Below are 17,357 nucleotides of genomic sequence, written 5' to 3'. Positions count from 1 at the left end.
AACCCTTTTATTTTGAAATGACTTTAGACTTACAGAAAAATTACAAAGACAGGACAGGGAGTTCATGTATACCCATCGTCCAGCTTCAGTGTTAAGAGTTTATATAACCAGGGTACATTGAACAACACCATGTAATTAATATTGGCTATATGCCCTTATTTTAACAGCTGCTGAAATAGTTCAAGAAATTGAAAATATGGAGAAGACTAGGATGCGTCTTGAAGCTAGTAAACTCAACGAAAGCGTATGTTGATGGTCTTTTTCAGTATCTCGGTAGAAATGAAGGAAGGAAAAGTCGAATACCCTACAAATTAAAGCAAACCAGTGTTAAATCTGTTCAGTGGGAAATGTACTAGAACACATTTCCATTTAATGTATTATGATTTACTTGCAGCTCATTTTAGCATTTTTATCATATTTAGAAGTCTTCTGGCACAAGATCAATCCAAAGTAGAGTTTATTGATGAATTACAGTTTTATGGAAAAAAGCATGTGCCCGTACATAAGGTAACCTTGGTATTGGTCCTTTTTCTGGTGGTTGCATTTAATAAGTTCTTCAACATTTAACCTCTGTGGCCCTTAAGATCTTCATCTGTAAAACTCAGGGGGTTAACTATTATAATCTCTAAGATCCCCTTTTAGCTCTGGCATTCTGCGATTCTATGGTTATACTGATGGTGAAATTAAGTAATTTTAAGAGTTGATGAGGATTGAGCATCTGTTGAGCTTACTGAGGGAATCAGAGACCTAAATTTCTTCACTATTGCCTTCCTCTAGCTTGATGGTCCAAAACTTGAGGAAAGGATACCAAAGAAGAAAATAGCCATTGTGTCCTTTGACACTAGAGGAAGTGTTTTGGGCTCTCCCAAGTAGACTTTTTTCCTAGACCATCGGTAATGTGTTTGTAAGGAAAGCAACAACCTTAGGGAAGTAAGTTTATAATCAGATAGTAGAAAAAAATGAGATTTTCATTGACTTTACTATTACCTGTGTGCTAACTATAAGACTATAATGAACCGTGTAAGTACATTTCAGATCTTTTAAGTCTAAAATTTTAAAAAGTGAATTAGAAATTTCACACGTGAAGTCTTGTATTATTGCATTTTCTCTGTATACCTTTGTGTAGACTTGGAAAAGTTAGGCTGGAAAAGGTAGAAGACAAACAAGAAGATCTGCCTTGTTAATGATCTGCTAAATGTCTCTTCAGTCTTGTAGTTTTATGTTACCTATTGTAGTAATGAATGTGGAAAATTAAATATTGAAAGTAGGAAGCTTAATTGATTGTTGTCTTAATACTTCATAAATTCTAATGGAATCAGTGTTGCATTTTCTACTGATGAAAAAAAGTAATGAGTAAAATGTATGTTAATTACAATATTCAAGAGAAGTAAACAGGAGTTAATCTTCCTAAGTCTATATAAAACAGACATGAGAGATTATTTTCCTCTATTTTAAACATCTCCATTTGAGATCTTAAAGTTTATAGTACTAATTTCTAATTTTTGTCATTTTTGGTAATTTTTAATTAAGAATTTTTGGATTTTTTAGATAATGGTTTTTACAAAGGACCAAACAGAAAAGGAAATAGATGAAATTCACAGTAACTATCGTAAGTTATGTAATATTTTCTTTGTTTACAAAGAACTTGGGTTACAGTTTTTCATCTTAAGTATTTTTATATTAATGTTTAATACAAACTTTCTTGTTAATATTACTTAAGAGACTGAATTTTGGTTGAGTGTTTACTCAAGATGGTGACCTTTTTTTGTAACTATGTGTGTGGTCTTTGATTTGTGACTAACATTCTACTTTGAGCTTATCACTAAGCACTTTGCAACTACTAATTAGTTGCTCTCAAAGCATCTCTGTGAGAAGAGATGGGATTAAATGGGATTAAAATGGAAACATTCCTGACTTGCCATCCTGTCCTCAGGCCAGTGACAGTATTTATGTAAAGAATTTCAGCACTCTGTAGCTTGCATATTTATGCTGAAGATAGTTTTCATTTTATTCATTATTACCAGCTTCCCAAATTTATCGCTTCATTTTCCTTAAATGACCTTTATATGTATCTTTCCCAGTGCTAGCACGTTACTGTTTTGTCAATTAGATAGCTGCTTATTCTTTGGCTGGTTGGTTGGTTTTTAGTTTAAATTTAAATTTAAGTGCCTGGCAAACAGTAGATAGTTAATATTTGCTGAATGAATATTCCACACATGATATGCCTTAGTTGTGCCAAAAGAATTATGTTTTCTTTTTTCACTTAAGCTTTGAAGGGGCAGATACAGCTGTGATCTGTGTGGGGCGGGAGGATGAAGTACACAGGCACTAGATGTAGTTGTGATGGCCCGAGCCTTCTCGGAGTAGGGAAAGGAGGCTGGAGGATTCACGGACCAGAGGCTGAACCACAAAAGTTACAGCGCTGGTGCTCTAAAGATAGACAGATGTGATTGATCCTCTTTGATCAACCTTTGGGAAGCCAAAGTAATTTTTCTTGATACAGGAGCTAGAGGATATCAGATGATCACTGAAGTGGCAAAACTAAGGCCTGTAACAACAAGGAAACCAGAAAATTTGCATGGAACAAAAATAATTTAAATCACTAAAGGATGGTGTCTAACAATTACGCTACACTAAAGAAAACGTGGGTTAGATATAGGCAAGAAAATATACAAATATCTATTGCCCACCATTTAAATATCTTTAAAAACTTTAATTTTACTAAATAGGTCAACATGTTAAATTAATTCACTTAGCTCTAAAATAAACCTTGCTATATACTTTGTTTTTTTAAACCTTTTGGGCACTTGCTAAAGCTCAAGCACTTGTTATTAACATTATAGTGTAGTTACAGTTTGATTTAGTATCAGGATCTAAATATACCATTGATGGTTCTTCTGTTTTTTAAACCTTTTTATTAATGTTTTAATGTACGTGAGTTTTTAATTTTTTTAATTTACTTTTTGGCTGTGTGGGGTCTTTGTTGCTGAACGCAGGCTTTCTCTGGTTGAGGAGAGCAGGGGCTACTCTTCGTTGCGGTGCACGGCCTTCTCATTTTGGTGGCTTCTCTTGTTGTGGAGCACGGGCTGTAGGCACGTGGGCTTCAGTAGTTGTGGCGCATGGGCTCAGTAGTTGTGGCTCGCGGGCTCTAGAGTGCAGGCTCAGTAGTTGTGGTGCACGGGCTTAGTTGCTCCGTGGCTTGTGGGATCTTCCCGGACCAGGGCTCGAACCCGTGTCTCCTGCATTGGCAGGCGGATTCTCAACCACTGCGCCACCAGGGAAGCCCATGTATGTGGTTTTTAAGCACATTTCTCTAAGGCTTATTAAAAACTCTGACTCCTCGCCACCTCCTTGTCTCCATCTTCATTTCCTAGAATTAACAACTGTCAAATCTTTTGGCTTTTGTTTTAGTAATTACCTTCATGTTTATAAAAGATTATTCTTTCTGTTATTTCTTGAAGTGTTTCAGTTTTCCATGTTAACAATTGGTTGAAGTCCTAATTTGAAAAATGAAAATTTAGCTCTTTTGTACATCCTGACTCTTACCTTCTCCTCCCTCCCAATTTCTGAATATTGTCATAATTTTTTATAAGGTCAGTATTAGTTAGAGACATTGTATACAGTTTGAACCAGGCAGCATACAATACTATGGTTATGAAGTGTGTCAGAGTATGCCACCACCCAAGAATATGCCACCATGACATGTTGCTTTGAGCAGAAGGCAATTGAGAAGCAGCAGAAAGGAAAGCTCTCTGCCTTCCGCCATTTGCCTAAGTGTAGGACACAATTACAAAGGTGTCTGTCCCTCCTCCCCTCTCTATCCCTAGAAGTAAGTTAGTCTTCCTGTTGACAGAGAAGGCTCTGACTTAAATCAGCATAGCAGACTTCACTCTTGTTTACTGTGTTTTTCCTGGCCATCTCCCCATAACTGGCCTCCCACACACCTTTCTTTTTTTTTTTTTTAATCTAGCTGAAGATGGTATTTAAGCCAGTGTTCTAAGTCACCTCCAAGTGGCTTAGAGTTACTTATTTTTCTCTGGGTATCTTCCATATATACATGAGGTATACATGTTAAAAAACATCTGTTTGTTTTTCTCATGTAAATTTGTCTTTTGTTATAAAGCCCCAGCTAAGAACTAAGAAGGTTAGAAGGGAGATTATTTTTCTTCCCTTACAGTTGTAATTCCTTTTAGGAAAACATTCTGTTTTCCCTATAATTAGTAATTTTATTTGCTTAGTTTTCTATTTATCTGATATTAATTTATCTGTAAACTTTCCATGAGAAATGTCAGTGACTTTCTGTTTACATTGAAACTCATAGATTGTTTATCAACTCACTATTTTCTCCAGAACCTCTTACCTGAAGCAGCCCCCAGCCCTTTTCCAGGCACTGTGACTGTGCTTTGGGCCTCCTTCATACCTACCCTGGAATTTCCTTTCACCAGCCTTCTGGGTATTCTCTCCTCCCTCCTGTGTCAGTTCACCTATTTCAGGATCCAAATCTGCCTCTTCTTTTTCCTTGTTTTGGTGGAATACATTTTTCCAGGCAAGTCTCTTGGGGAAAAAAAGGGTATATGGAGGAATACTTTTTGAGTCCATACATAGCTGGAAATATTACTTTTACTATTGATTTATTATTTGGCTTAGATAAATTGTCCACATAGCTGGTAAAAAGCAGGACTGGAAATTAAACCCACATTCATCCCATGCTCAATTTGAAGCCCTTTGCACTGTAGCGTGCTTTGAATCTGAGTGAATAGCTTGTATGTTGAGAACTTCTTTTGAGTGGGGGTGGGGGTGCGCTAAGCTTTACTTTCAGGTTATCTTGCTTAAAAAAAAGCTTAATTTTATGAATGAGTTACTTCGGTAGTTTTGTGATGATATATCTTTCTTACTTTCTTTAGCAGTCTTTTGGATAGATTTATCTTCACGAGTCCCTCTTTTAGAAGAGGAGAGAAACAGTGAAATCAATTTGAGGCTTAGTTGCAGATCTGTAAAGTGTATTTGATACAGAGTTGAATCAAATGAGTTTATTGAGTTACCTGCGGGTTTCAGGTTGCAAATGCTTTTGGTAGGTCTTCTTAATTAAGACTGAATTGCTCCAGTAAGAGGCAGAATCTTAGCCTGAAGGAAGTTACTCTACTTGCCTAACTGCCATGACAGACATATTTTGGGGATCTTCACGCTCTTCACCTTGGTAAAATATAGTTTTATACCCTGCCAAGAAAAAAAAGACAAACCTCCAGTGAACACCCCGGGATTACCTCCTGTAACTTTTCCTGAGAGCACCAGCTTAGTCCTGTTAAGTAGGCAAGGCATTTTAGCTTAATATGTTCCTTTGTTTTTTTAATTTGGTTGTTCACTAATTCAGTAAATGTTTATTGAGCATCTACTATGTGCTAGCTGTTCTTCTAGGTAGTGAGTATAGAGCAGTGAGCAAGATACATAAATTTCTCATCATGGAGCTTATATTCTAATAGCAGACAGATAAATAACAGTAAATCAGCAGATGATTATAACAATTTTAGGTGGCAGATGCTATAAAGAAAATAAAGCAGAGTAATTTATAGAAATTATGGGGGCATTAGATAATGTAGTCAAGAAAAGGTTTTTCTTGAGGAGTTGACATTTGAGATGAGTCATAAGTAAAAGAAAAAATCGAAATGGGCTTCGCTGGTGGCACAGTGGTTGAGAATCTGCCTGCCAATGCAGGGGACACGGGTTTGAGCCCTGGTCTCGGAAGATCCCACATGCCGCGGAGCAGCTAGGCCTGTGAGCCACAACTACTGAGCCTGCGCATCTGGAGCTTGTGCTCTGCAACAGGAGAGGCTGCGACAGTGAGAGGCCCACGCACCGCGATGAAGAGTGGCCCCTGCTTGCCGCAACTAGAGAAAGCCCTCATGCAGAAACGAAGACCCAACACAGCCAAAAAATAAAATTAAATAAATAAAAAATGACGTAAAATTACAAAAAAACAAAACAAAACAATATTGCTAGCGGAACTTCCCTGGTGGTGCAGTGGTTAAGACTCCGTGCTCCTGATGCAGGGGGCTTCGGTTTGATCCCCGGTCAGGCGCAGACAAAAAAAAAAAAAAATCGAAATGAGAATAAAGGCAGCCATTCACAGAGCCGGAGGAAGAGTATTGCAGGCAGAGGGAGCGTCAGGGGCAGAGGTGCTGAGGTAGACACAGCGTCGGCGGGTGTGAGTGGAGTGTAGTGAGCGAAGCGGAAGAGTGGTGTACAGGGAGGCAGGGCCAGGTCCCGGAAGGAAAGACCTTGTAAGAGTGTACTGGGCTTTATTCTTCCTGCCGTGGGAAGTCATTGGAGAGTTTAGAAAGACAAGTAATATGATTTTATTTATGTCTAAAAAGATGGCATCTGCTGAATACAGAATAAATTGTAAGGTGGCAAGAAATAGTAAGAAAACTAACCGAAAGGCTCTTCACTCAGGCAATATTTATGGATCACCCAGACAGTATTCTAGGTATTGGGAATATAACATTAAAGAAACAGACCAAGTCTCTGCCCACATGGAGCTTACACTGTATTGGGAATAGTCAGACAGTAAACAAACGAGTAAGATGTGTCAGATAGTGATACATGCTAGGAAGAGACTTAAGGTAGGGATAGAAAGTGATGGAGCTGCTTGACCAGAAGGGCTCCTTTAAGAAGGGTGATGTGATGTTTGAGAAGAGACCTGAATGAAGTGAGGCCATTTTAGTAAATTAGGTCAGGGATGTGGCATTTCTAGAGTGGTAGCAGAAGTAAAATACACAATTCAAGGTAAACTTTCAAAGTAGAACCAATAGTACTTGCTGATGAATTTAATATAGGGGGTGAATAAAAGAGGAATCAAGAATGACCCCTGCATTTTTGGTTCAAGCACCTGGAGAAGTGATGATGCCATTTACTGAGATGGAGACCAGGGTGAGGATTGTGGATGGGGAAATGGAATCAAAATTCCTATTTTGTCTGTGTTAAGTTTTGGGTTTTAGTGGATATCCAAGTGGAAAAGAGAATTAGGCATGAATGGATGAATCTATCTAACTAAAAAGACATGTGCTTTAAAATTGTATACTTAGATACAATTAGCTGGGAGAAGAGGTCTGTGGGGAACAGAGCCTAAGGCTAAGCCCTGGGGCACCCCAACGTTTAGAGCAACAGTTCTCAGTTCTCTAAGCCTCTGTACACTCTTAAAACTTGTCTAGGGCACCAAAGAGCTTTCATTTGTGTGGGTTATAGTTGTTGATATGTATCATATTACAGATTAAAGCTTGGGGGACTTCTGCTTCTGGCCAAGACAGAATAACTGGGACCTGATAACAACCCCCCCGCCCCCCCCCCAAAAAACAACAAACAACCACTGTAAATGGACAAAACATATGAAATAGTTTTCAAGACGTTAGACATTAGGTAACAAAGGACAGGAATCTCTGAGAGATGGAAAAATTTATTATACGAGCCCTATAATAGAGTTTCTAGGCTCCGTGTCGGGCAGGGAGATCCTAGGCAGAGCTTGGGGGGCTCTGAGTTAAGGAGAAAGAAAGACCAGAGAAACTGAAGGAGCTGAAGTTTGCAAGACAGAGTGCGGAGAAGAGAAAGTTGCACTGAAGAGAGAACCCCTGGGGTCTGCAGAAGGTCACCTTGTGAGTTCATTCAGTGCACAAAGTCTGTTCACAAAGCCCTCTGGAAGATCACCAATATTTGGAAACTAAATAATACACTTCCAAATAACACATGGGTCTAAGAAAAATTAAAACCGAGAAATTTCAAAAATATTTATTAACTTATTTAAAAACAACAATAAGTTCATTATATTAACATAAATCATAAATGGCATATTTTGGTAAAAAGATAACTTTCCCAGCACAGAAAAATCAAAGTAAATGGAGATTTCTACTCCTAGCCCAGATGGAATAACAGACTGTATTTACTTTTCTCCCTTAAAAGCTAGAAAACCAGATGAAATATATAAATCAGTAGATTTTCAGATATTGGAAAAAGGTAGCACAGGACTGTTTCCCCTGAGAGAAAGAAAACAAATAAGATGGTGAGCTCTACAGGTCCAGCAGCTTGCAGGCAGCTTTAAGGTCCCAGGTGGGGGAACCTCAAAATAATCACTAAATAGGTACAACAATATAAAATTAACAATATCCTATTGAAATTACCAGGAATTCAAAGAAGCAAAAAAATAACATCCTAGAAAAGAGAAAAATCAATTAATAGAACCAGACCCAGCAATGACAGACACGATGAAACTAGTAGATAAAACTGTTTAAACAACATTTACAAATATGTTCTTTAGAAGAAGGAAGAATGAGGGAGGGTCATGCTGAGTTGAGAAATGGACAGTATTAAAAAAAGACCAAAAAGGGAGTTCCCTGGCAGTGCAGTGGTTAGGAGTCCTCGCTTTCACTGACCCGGGTTTGATCCCTGGTTGGGGAACTAGATCCCAGAAGGCGCACAGTGTGGCCATAAAACGAAAACAAAAACAAAAAAAACAAATGGAATTCCTTAGATGACATACATACTTGAATTGAAAAATATTCTGGCTGAGGTAAATGCAGATTAGGGAATAAATTGAACTGAATGAAAGGACATCATAGCAATGTGTGTTGCAGCTAAAGCAATGCTTAGAAGGAAATGTGTAGCATTAAAAGCTTATATTAGAAAAGAGAAGAGGTTTTAAATTTGTTATCTGTGCTTTCATCTTAAGAAACTAGGAAAAGAAGGGCAAATTCCATCCTAAGTAAGCAGATGGAAAGTAACAGTGAAGAGCAGAAATCAGTGAAATTGAAGACAGAAAAATAACAGAGAAAATCTATGAAACCACAAGCTGTTTGTAAAGGTCAACAAAATTGGGAACCCTCTAGCAAGCCTGATTAGGACAAAAAGAGAGAAAGCACAAATTGCCAATATCAGGAATAAAAGAGGGAGAATTACTAAGTATCCTATTGATATTAAAGCACAGTAAGGGAATATTATGAATAACTTCATGCCAGTCAGTGTGGAAACATACATGAAATGGACAAGTTTCTTGAAAGACACAAATTACCAAACCTTACTCAAGAAGAAATAGATAAGGTTGAATAGCCCTATATCTAGTAAATGAATTGAATTTGCATCCCCAGGAAGAAAACTCCAGATCCAGTTGGCATCGCTGGTGTGAATTCTATGAAACACATAAGGAAGGAAATAATACCAATTCTACAAAATTTTTTCTAAAAAATTGAAAAGGAAGGAATACTTCCTACCTCATTTTATGAAGCTAAAGTTTCCATGAAAGTTAAAACCAGACAAGGATAGTATAATAAAAAGTTCTGACCAATATTCCTCATGAACATAGATGCAAAAATTCTTAACAATATTTTAGTAAATCAAATCCAGCACAACATAAAAAGGATAATGCATTATAACCAAGTGGAATTTATCCTAAGAATGCAAGATTGGTTTAATGTTAGAAAATTAACCAGTATAATTCAGTGTATTAACAGAGTGGAAAAAAAACCACTATAATTTTATAGGTAGATGCAGAATAAGTATATGTCAAAGTTGAACACCCATTAGTAATAAAAACTCTCACTAAATGAGAATTTTTTTAATCTGGTATAGCAGGGATCCCCAACCCCTGGGCTGTGGACCGGTACCAGTCCACGGCCTGTTAGGAACCGGGCCGCACAGCAGGAGGTGAGCGGCAGGCGAGCGAGTGAAGCTTCATCTGCCGCTCCCCGTTGCCCCCATTACCGCCTGAACCATCGTCCAACCCCGGTCTGTGGAAAACTTGTCTTCCATGAAATCAGTCCCTGGTGCAAACAGGTTGGGGACTGTTCTGGTATAGGATATCTGAAAAACCTACAACTAACATCATATTTAATGGTAAAATATTGAGTGCTTCTCTTCTGACTAGGAACAGGGTAGAGAAGTCTATTCTTACCACTTTTGTTCAGCATTGTACCGTCGGTCCTTGCCAGTGTGATAAGGCAAGAAAGAGAAGTAATATTCAGATTTGAAAGGAAGAAATAAGACTTTTTCTTCACAGTTGACATGATCATCTTTCACAAGTAGTATGAATCGTAAAAGAAAAAGAAAAAAGTGATAAATTATATTTCATTAAAACAAAAGCTTTTACACTTCAGAAGACAAATATGAAGGGACTTACCTGGCGGTCCAGTTGTTAAGACTCCATGTTTCCACTGCAGGGGGCGTGGGTTCGATTCCTGGTAGGGAAACTAAGATCCCACATGCAGCATGGTGCGGCAAAAAAAAAAAAAAAAAGAGAGAAATACGAAAATGAAAAAGCAAGTCACAGATTGTGAGAAAATATTGTAAAATTTATATTTGACAAAGTGCTAGTATCTGTATTATATAAAGAACTCTTAAAATTCAATAAGTCCTAGGATGTATTTTTTAAAAGCGCAGATATTTAAACATCTTCAGAGAAGGAGATACTCAAATACCAAATAACCACATGAAAAGATATGGTTATTTTAATGGCAAAAAAGAAAAAAGAAAGAAAGAAAGGATAATCCCAAGTGTTGGCCAGGATGTAGAGCTAATGGAACTCTTATATACATTGCTGGTGAGAATGCAATATGATGCAGCCACTTAGATAAACAGTTTAGTAGTCTGTTATAAATGGAAACATAAACCTACCTACCAGTAATTCTACTCCTAGCTATTTACCCAGCAGAAGTGAAAGCATATGTCTACATCTAGATTTTTATTTATTTATTTTTTATAAATTTATTTATTTTATTTTATTTATTTTTGGCTGCGTTGGGTCTTTGTTGCTGCGTGCGGGCTTTCTCTAGTCGCGGTGAGCAGGGGCTGCTCTTCATTGCGGTGTGTGGGCTTCTCACTGCGGTGGCTTCTCGTTGCGGAGCATGGGCTCCAGGCGCATGGGCTTCGGTAGTTGTGGCATGCGGGCTCAGTAGTTGTGGTGCACGGGCTTAGTTGCTCCGCAGCATGTGGAATCTTCCCGGACCAGGGCTCAAACCCATGACCCCTGCATTGGCAGGCGGATTCTTAACCACTGAGCCCCTAGGGAAGTCCCAATAGTTTACTTCTTTTTAGAGCTGAATGACACTCCACTCTCTGGATGTACCACAGTTTATTATCCATTAACCTAATGAAGGACATCTTGGTTGTTTCCTCTTTCCATTTTTAATGCACTCTGGCACTTTTTATTCTATTCTTTTTGTTTGCGGTACGTGGGCCTCTCACTGCCGTGGCCTCTCCCATTGCGGGGCACAGGCTTCGGACGCGCAGGCTCAGCAGCCATGGCTCACAGGCCTAGCCGCTCCGTGGCATGTGGGATCCTCCCGGACCGGGGCACGAACCCGTGTCCCCTGCATCAGCAGGCGGACTCTCAACCACTGCACCACCAGGGAAGCCCCATCCTATTCTTATTATTGTTTTAAGAAAAAAATGCTGGTCTGGATCTACTAAGTTGTTTTCACAACCCACACTCTGTTTCAAAAGCACGGTCCCGTCCTAGGCTTATTTGTATGCAGTGGGAAAGATTCACAAGAGAGGGGGAAATAGATGATAGAGTAAAGGATAATTGCACATACTGTATCACTGTATTACAGTATGTATCACATACTGTAAGAAGGCCTTAGTGATGGCATCCAGAGCATAAATTAGCAGTTGGCCCTTAATTGCAGCAAGGATCACTGTTTCATGCTAACTACCAGGAAGATACATCATGTGTGCACAGATGAAGTAGTGGTGGTTGGAAGACGACAGAGTTCCTGTTAGAACTTTTCTGTAGTTTCAAAGTAGTGTGAGCCCAACTGAGAAGGGAGTGTTGGAGGTTTGGAGAAAGTATAAAGTCGACATTTTGGAGAATTGTAAAGCAAAGTTTACTTGAGAAATGTAGAAAAGTTGTACGATAGTGCTGAGTGCTTGTTTGAGACTTACGGTCATGAATTTAAAGTGAGGCTAGTCAGTTCAGGTTAAATGAATGAATCCTGAGTGAATGTTAGCCTTTAGTGTTAATCTGTTCTTCATCCATGTTTGCTGCGTGGGTGTCATAGGTAGTTGCGGAAAAAGAGACATGAGATTTTACTTTGGGAGACACTGACTTCAGACTCACTCTGTGACTTAAAGTAAATGAGTATGTATCTCAGTGACATCACTTTAGAGGCTAGAGTCTGTCCCACTCTCGGGATCCTGGTTTTGGTGCACCCCTGGGTTCTTGGGCAGACCCAGAGATACTCTGGCTGTAAACGCTGCTCTAAAAAAAGAGCAGGTGAGGTGGTGAGGGCATGAAGGGCTTGACTTGGCACTAGAAAAGATGATGGTATTTCAACTTGGCGAGGCAGAAAGGGTGGTATGATTCAAGTATTAAAAATCTTGAAGAGTATGACTTGGTTCAATGTGGGCTTATTCGTCAGCTCCTACCACTGTCTGAACCACTTAAAACTTTTAAGAGGTAAATTCAGGGCATTGAGCCAGCAGAACTGAGACTTTAAACTCTAAAGTTCTCCTTGCCAAATGGCAGAACTCCTAAAATGAGGTGGAGAAATGAGTGGGAACAATTTTATTAGTGATAATCTCTTGGCATTGTTCATTTTTTGAGGGGTTATTGGACTTCTTGGGCCAAAGCCAAAGCTGTGGTTGCCATTTACTTTTTGCTTTCCAGCCTAGCTGTAGGGGTAATTAGATTTAAAAAGAAAATCTCTTCTAAACCTGGGATTTTATTACTTTAGAAGATAAAGTCATTAAGCCTCCTTAGCTGTTATGAGATTACTTTAGCAAGTTTCCTGAGTCATTCTAAATCCACAATCCATAAGTACACAACGGAGGAGCCTTACTAGCAGGAGAAGCCTTACTAGCAGAATGGCCCAGGCTGATCTGCTTAAATTATGTCGACCCCATAGTGCTGTGTTACCCTTGCCTAACACAAACTACATAAGGATGGCAGTGGTGGTAGCCCATTGATTCTGGGGAGCTGAACAAGTACAAAGTAATTGTTCTCAAATGTATAGAGTTAAATAGGACTTAAAAGAAGTCACTTAGCTTGTATTCTACATGAGATCTCACCTATTTCTGAAGAGCTAATTTTTTCTAGTAATCTTTACGGGCAGCTTATATTTTGCTGAAATTTTAACCAGTCTCTTATTTAAAATTTACCAGACACTTTGCAACCCAACACATTAGTTTCACTGGGAGTTTTCATACACATACCATGCACATAAATATGTTGGAATTAGGAGCATTCTGTCCCTAATGTCCAAAGAACAGTCACATGTATAGATCAGGAATATTGAAATGAATATGCAAATGGAGGGAAAACTGGCTTTTTCCAGGGGGGGACGGAAGTCAATCGAACCTTCACCAGACAGGATTCTGCTTGTCTATAGACAAGAATTGTTTTCCATTGTGCTCGGTTATCTACAATTTACAGAACTGTAACCTAGCTCAAGGGCAGTGGATGACTGGAATCCTGGAAGGGTGGCTCTAGAAAATGCATAGTTTTCAACCGAAGCACAAATTTTCCCCTAAACCCAGTTATTCATGGGAATAACTACAGGGAATATGATGGGTACTGGAGGGAAACAGTCTCAAAACTTTGTGTTAACTACTTGCAGTATGAATCTTTCTAAAATGTATTTTTATAGGATCTACAACATCATTTTGGACCATGACTTAAGTGTTTAAGGTTGCTAGATAAGTAAGTACAGCCTCAGCTGTTTGAACCATGATTCAGAGTCACAAATAGATGTGTTCAAGTCCATGGTCGAATGACGAACAGCTACTCTTTATTGAGTAAATTAATGTACACTAATAATGGTGACCTGGAGGTCAGGCTTAAATTATCTTCAGAGGTGTTAAAGTAGTAGTAAATTAAGATTGGTTCATTATAATATCCTAAGATAAGGTAGATTGGTGGTGGTGGAGATCTTAGATTATTAAAGGGGTTCTGATGGGAAACAGGCAAGAAATGTGAAGGAAAAAGGGGAAATTAAAGTAGATATCCTGTGTTTTTATCCAACTTTCCTAGAAGCTTCTGCTTTTATACTCAGTGTTCTTCCTCTTAGTACTCGGTTGTGTCTGGGAAGTTAGAATGGTGTCTTTTGGTTATATTTAAGAAAACAGCATCTTTCATACTCTTATCAAAAAGCCTTTTTAGGGCTTCCCTGGTGGCGCAGTGGTTGAGAGTCTGCCTGCCGATGCAGGGGACACGGGTTCGTGCCCCAGTCCAGGAAGATCCCACATGCCGCGGAGCGGCTAGGCCCGTGAGCCATGACTGCTGAGCCTGTGTGTCCGGAGCCTGTTCTCCGCAACGGGAGAGGCCACAACAGTGAGAGGCCAGCGTACGGCAAAAAGAAAAGCCTTTTTAAAAGAGTGGGATATGGCAAGAAACTACAGTTGCGAACTAGGAATATCATGTTTCAAGTTTGTATCTGAGGAAGGGGGAAGATATAAAAGAATGCTTCCTCAGCTCCCCAGGCCTTTTAAATTCGTTGTAAGTGTGTCCAAAGGGTGCTGTTCTTGAGCAAGCTTGTGTTATTCTTGGTGTTCAGTCCATCAGTTGTAGACATGTAACTTTTATAGTCCTTGATTTACTGAGAAGATCTTTTGAATTTCAGGTATAAAACATCAGAATGAATTTCAGCGTCTGGTGGATCAAGCCAAAAAAGGATATAAGAAAACTGTTGGAATGTCAAAAAAAAAAGTAAAAGAAGAAGATGAATCTACAGAAAAGCTATTATCTGTATGCGTGGGTAAGAGACTTTAACTAAAAACAGAAGTATATGGAATTTTTAAATTTTTAATATCAAAAGGAAAAAACAAAGGAATTTACTTTGGACTTAATTGGTATTTGAAATGGGCAAAAGTATTTTTAGACATATAGCAGTTGTTGGATGTAAACTAGGTTTATTACTCTGGGAAGAATGATCGTGGAGATGTCCTGAAGACACAGTTTCTAAAATCTGTCTTCCTTTCCATTAATGAGAAATCAGAAGTTTTTTAGTTGTTTAAGCTTGAGGTATAGGATTTATTGCTGCAGATCCTTAGGTATCCTGCAAAGAGAATAAATTATTTTTATTATAGGTCGCTGGTAATAACTTTGGATGGAATGTTCTGCTAAAATATCTAAGGCTAGTACACAGCACATTCCAATTTCAACCCATTTTAAAATTTGAGATTGATATTATATTTGTGTTGCCAGGACTTTGGGCCAGTGAACAAAAAAACAATCATAATGGAGGAAAGTGCACAAGAAAATTCTTTATTATTTTGTCTTTATTGTGATAAAAATAAACAAAACATATTTATCATTTTAACCATTCATAAATGTACAATTCAGTGGCATTAAGTACACTCACGGTGTTGTGTCACCATCACCACTATTACACCCAAAACTTTTTCATCATTTCCAGTGAAAACTCTGTACCCATTAAATAATAACTCTTCCACTTTCCCCACCATTTCTTGGTAATCTCTGGTCTACTTTCTGTGTCTATGAATTTGCTTATTCTAGGTACCTCATATAAGTGGAATCATATATTATTTGTCCTTCGTCAGCTTATTTCATTAAGCATAATGTTTTCAAGGTCCCCATGTTGTAGCATATATCAAAATTTCATTATTTTTTATGGCTGAATTCCATTGTATCTATATACCACATTCTGTTTATCCATTCTTCTGTAATGGGTTATTTTCACCTTTTGGCAGTTGTGAATAATGCTGCTGTGTGCATTGGTGTTCATGTATCTGTTCAAGTCTCTGCTTTCCATTCCTTTGGATATGTACCTAGTAATGGAATTTCTGGTTCACATAGTAATTCTTTGTTTACCTTTTCAGAAACCACCAAACTATTTTCCATAGTGGCTGCACCATTTTACATTCCCACCAGCAATGCTTGAGGATTCCAATTTCTCTATATGTGTGTCAACACTCGTTATTTTCCCTTTTTTTTTTTTTTTTTTTTTTTTTACTGTAGCCACCTTGGTAGATGTCAATTTGTATCTCATTGTGGTTTTTTGATTTGTATTTTTCTAATGACTAATGATGTTGAGCATCTTTTTATATGGTTAGTGGCCATTTGTTTTTCTTCTTTGGAGAAATGTCTGTTCAAGTCTTTTGCCCATTTTTTAATTGGCTTGTTTGTTTTTTTGTTGTTGAGTTTTAAGAGTTCTTTAAATATTTTGAATATTAATCCATTATATATATGGTTTGCAAATGTTTTTCAGCTTTTTTCTGGGTTGTCTTTTTGTTTTCAGGATAGTATCTTTTGATGCATAGAGTGCTTTATTTTGATGAAGACCAGTTTATCAATTTTTTCTTTTGTTGCTTGTGCTTTTGCTGTTATAGCCATGAAGTTGTTGCAAAATCAGTGTCATGAAGATTTTCCTATGTGATTTCTCCGAAGAGTTTTATAGTTTTAGCTCTTACGTTTAGGCCTGTGGTCCACTTTGAGTTAATTTTTGTATATGGTGTAAGTAACGGTCCATCTTCATCTTTTTGCATGTAGATAATGCAGTTTTCTGAGCACCATTTGTTAAAAAGACTGTCCTTTCTCTGTTGAATGCTTTTGACATCCTTGTTGAAAATCAATTGACCATGTATGTGAGGGTTTATTTCTGTACTCTGTGTTGTATTTAATTGGTCTGTATGTCTATCCTTACGCCAATGCTATACTGTTTTAATTACCATAGCTTTGTAACAAAGTTAAGAGTTGGAGTCCTCCAACTCTTGGGGTATGAGTCCTCCAACTTTATTCTTCCTTTTCAAGGTTGTTTTGGCCATTTGGTTCCCTTGAGAGTCCATGTGAATGTTACGATGGATTTTTCTATTTCTGCAAAAAGTGCCATTGGGATTGCATTGATTAGTTGCTTTGGTTAGTTGACATCTTAACAATATTAAGTCTTCTGTTCCATGAACACAGGATGTCTGTCATTCATTTTTGTCTTTTTAAAAATTACTTTCAACAATGTTTTGTAGTTTTCAACATGCAAGTCTTTCACCTCCTTGGTTAGATTTATTTCTGAGTGTTTTATTCTTTCAGTGCTATTACATTCTTTATTTTTGTCCTCAGTTCTTTTGGTGTCATGTAGTAGGTTGCTGCCTGAGTATAAGTATATACTTTATGGTCTTTGTGAACAAGTTAAATTTGTTCATTGCAGTTGTTAAAGGACGTTGTCAGAGAGTAGTTGAGGTCCTGAGAAAATCTGGCTTAATATCTCGGATTAAGAGAATATTTTTGTTTATTGGCTGAATCTCTTTTGAAAATGATTGATTGCTTGTAGTCAGGGGTGGTGTATTCTTTGTGTTTGTGCACATGAGTATTGCTCTGTCTGGGGTTCAGCGATGAGTGCTGCTGGTAGATAGCTGCGCGTGAACGC

The 17,357-nt window shown here is 38.1% G+C and overlaps 1 protein-coding gene across 1 annotated transcript in view; it reads left to right on the top strand.

Moving 5' to 3' along the window:
* RAD18 (RAD18 E3 ubiquitin protein ligase) overlaps positions 1–17,357 on the top strand; it is a 113,365-nt gene that overhangs the window by 57,955 nt on the left and 38,053 nt on the right. Inside the window, exons 8-10 of the mRNA XM_060022964.1 lie at positions 168–244; positions 1,549–1,609; positions 14,598–14,732. Of these exons, the coding sequence (XP_059878947.1) occupies positions 168–244; positions 1,549–1,609; positions 14,598–14,732 (273 nt within the window). The remainder of the gene's footprint in view (positions 1–167; positions 245–1,548; positions 1,610–14,597; positions 14,733–17,357) is intronic.

The sequence above is a fragment of the Delphinus delphis genome, chromosome 10 (assembly GCF_949987515.2).
Source record: "Delphinus delphis chromosome 10, mDelDel1.2, whole genome shotgun sequence".
In the NCBI taxonomy this organism is placed as follows: Eukaryota; Metazoa; Chordata; class Mammalia; order Artiodactyla; family Delphinidae; genus Delphinus; species Delphinus delphis.
The sequence above is the reverse complement of the archived record's forward strand: the minus strand, read 5'-3'. Positions and strand labels throughout refer to the sequence as shown.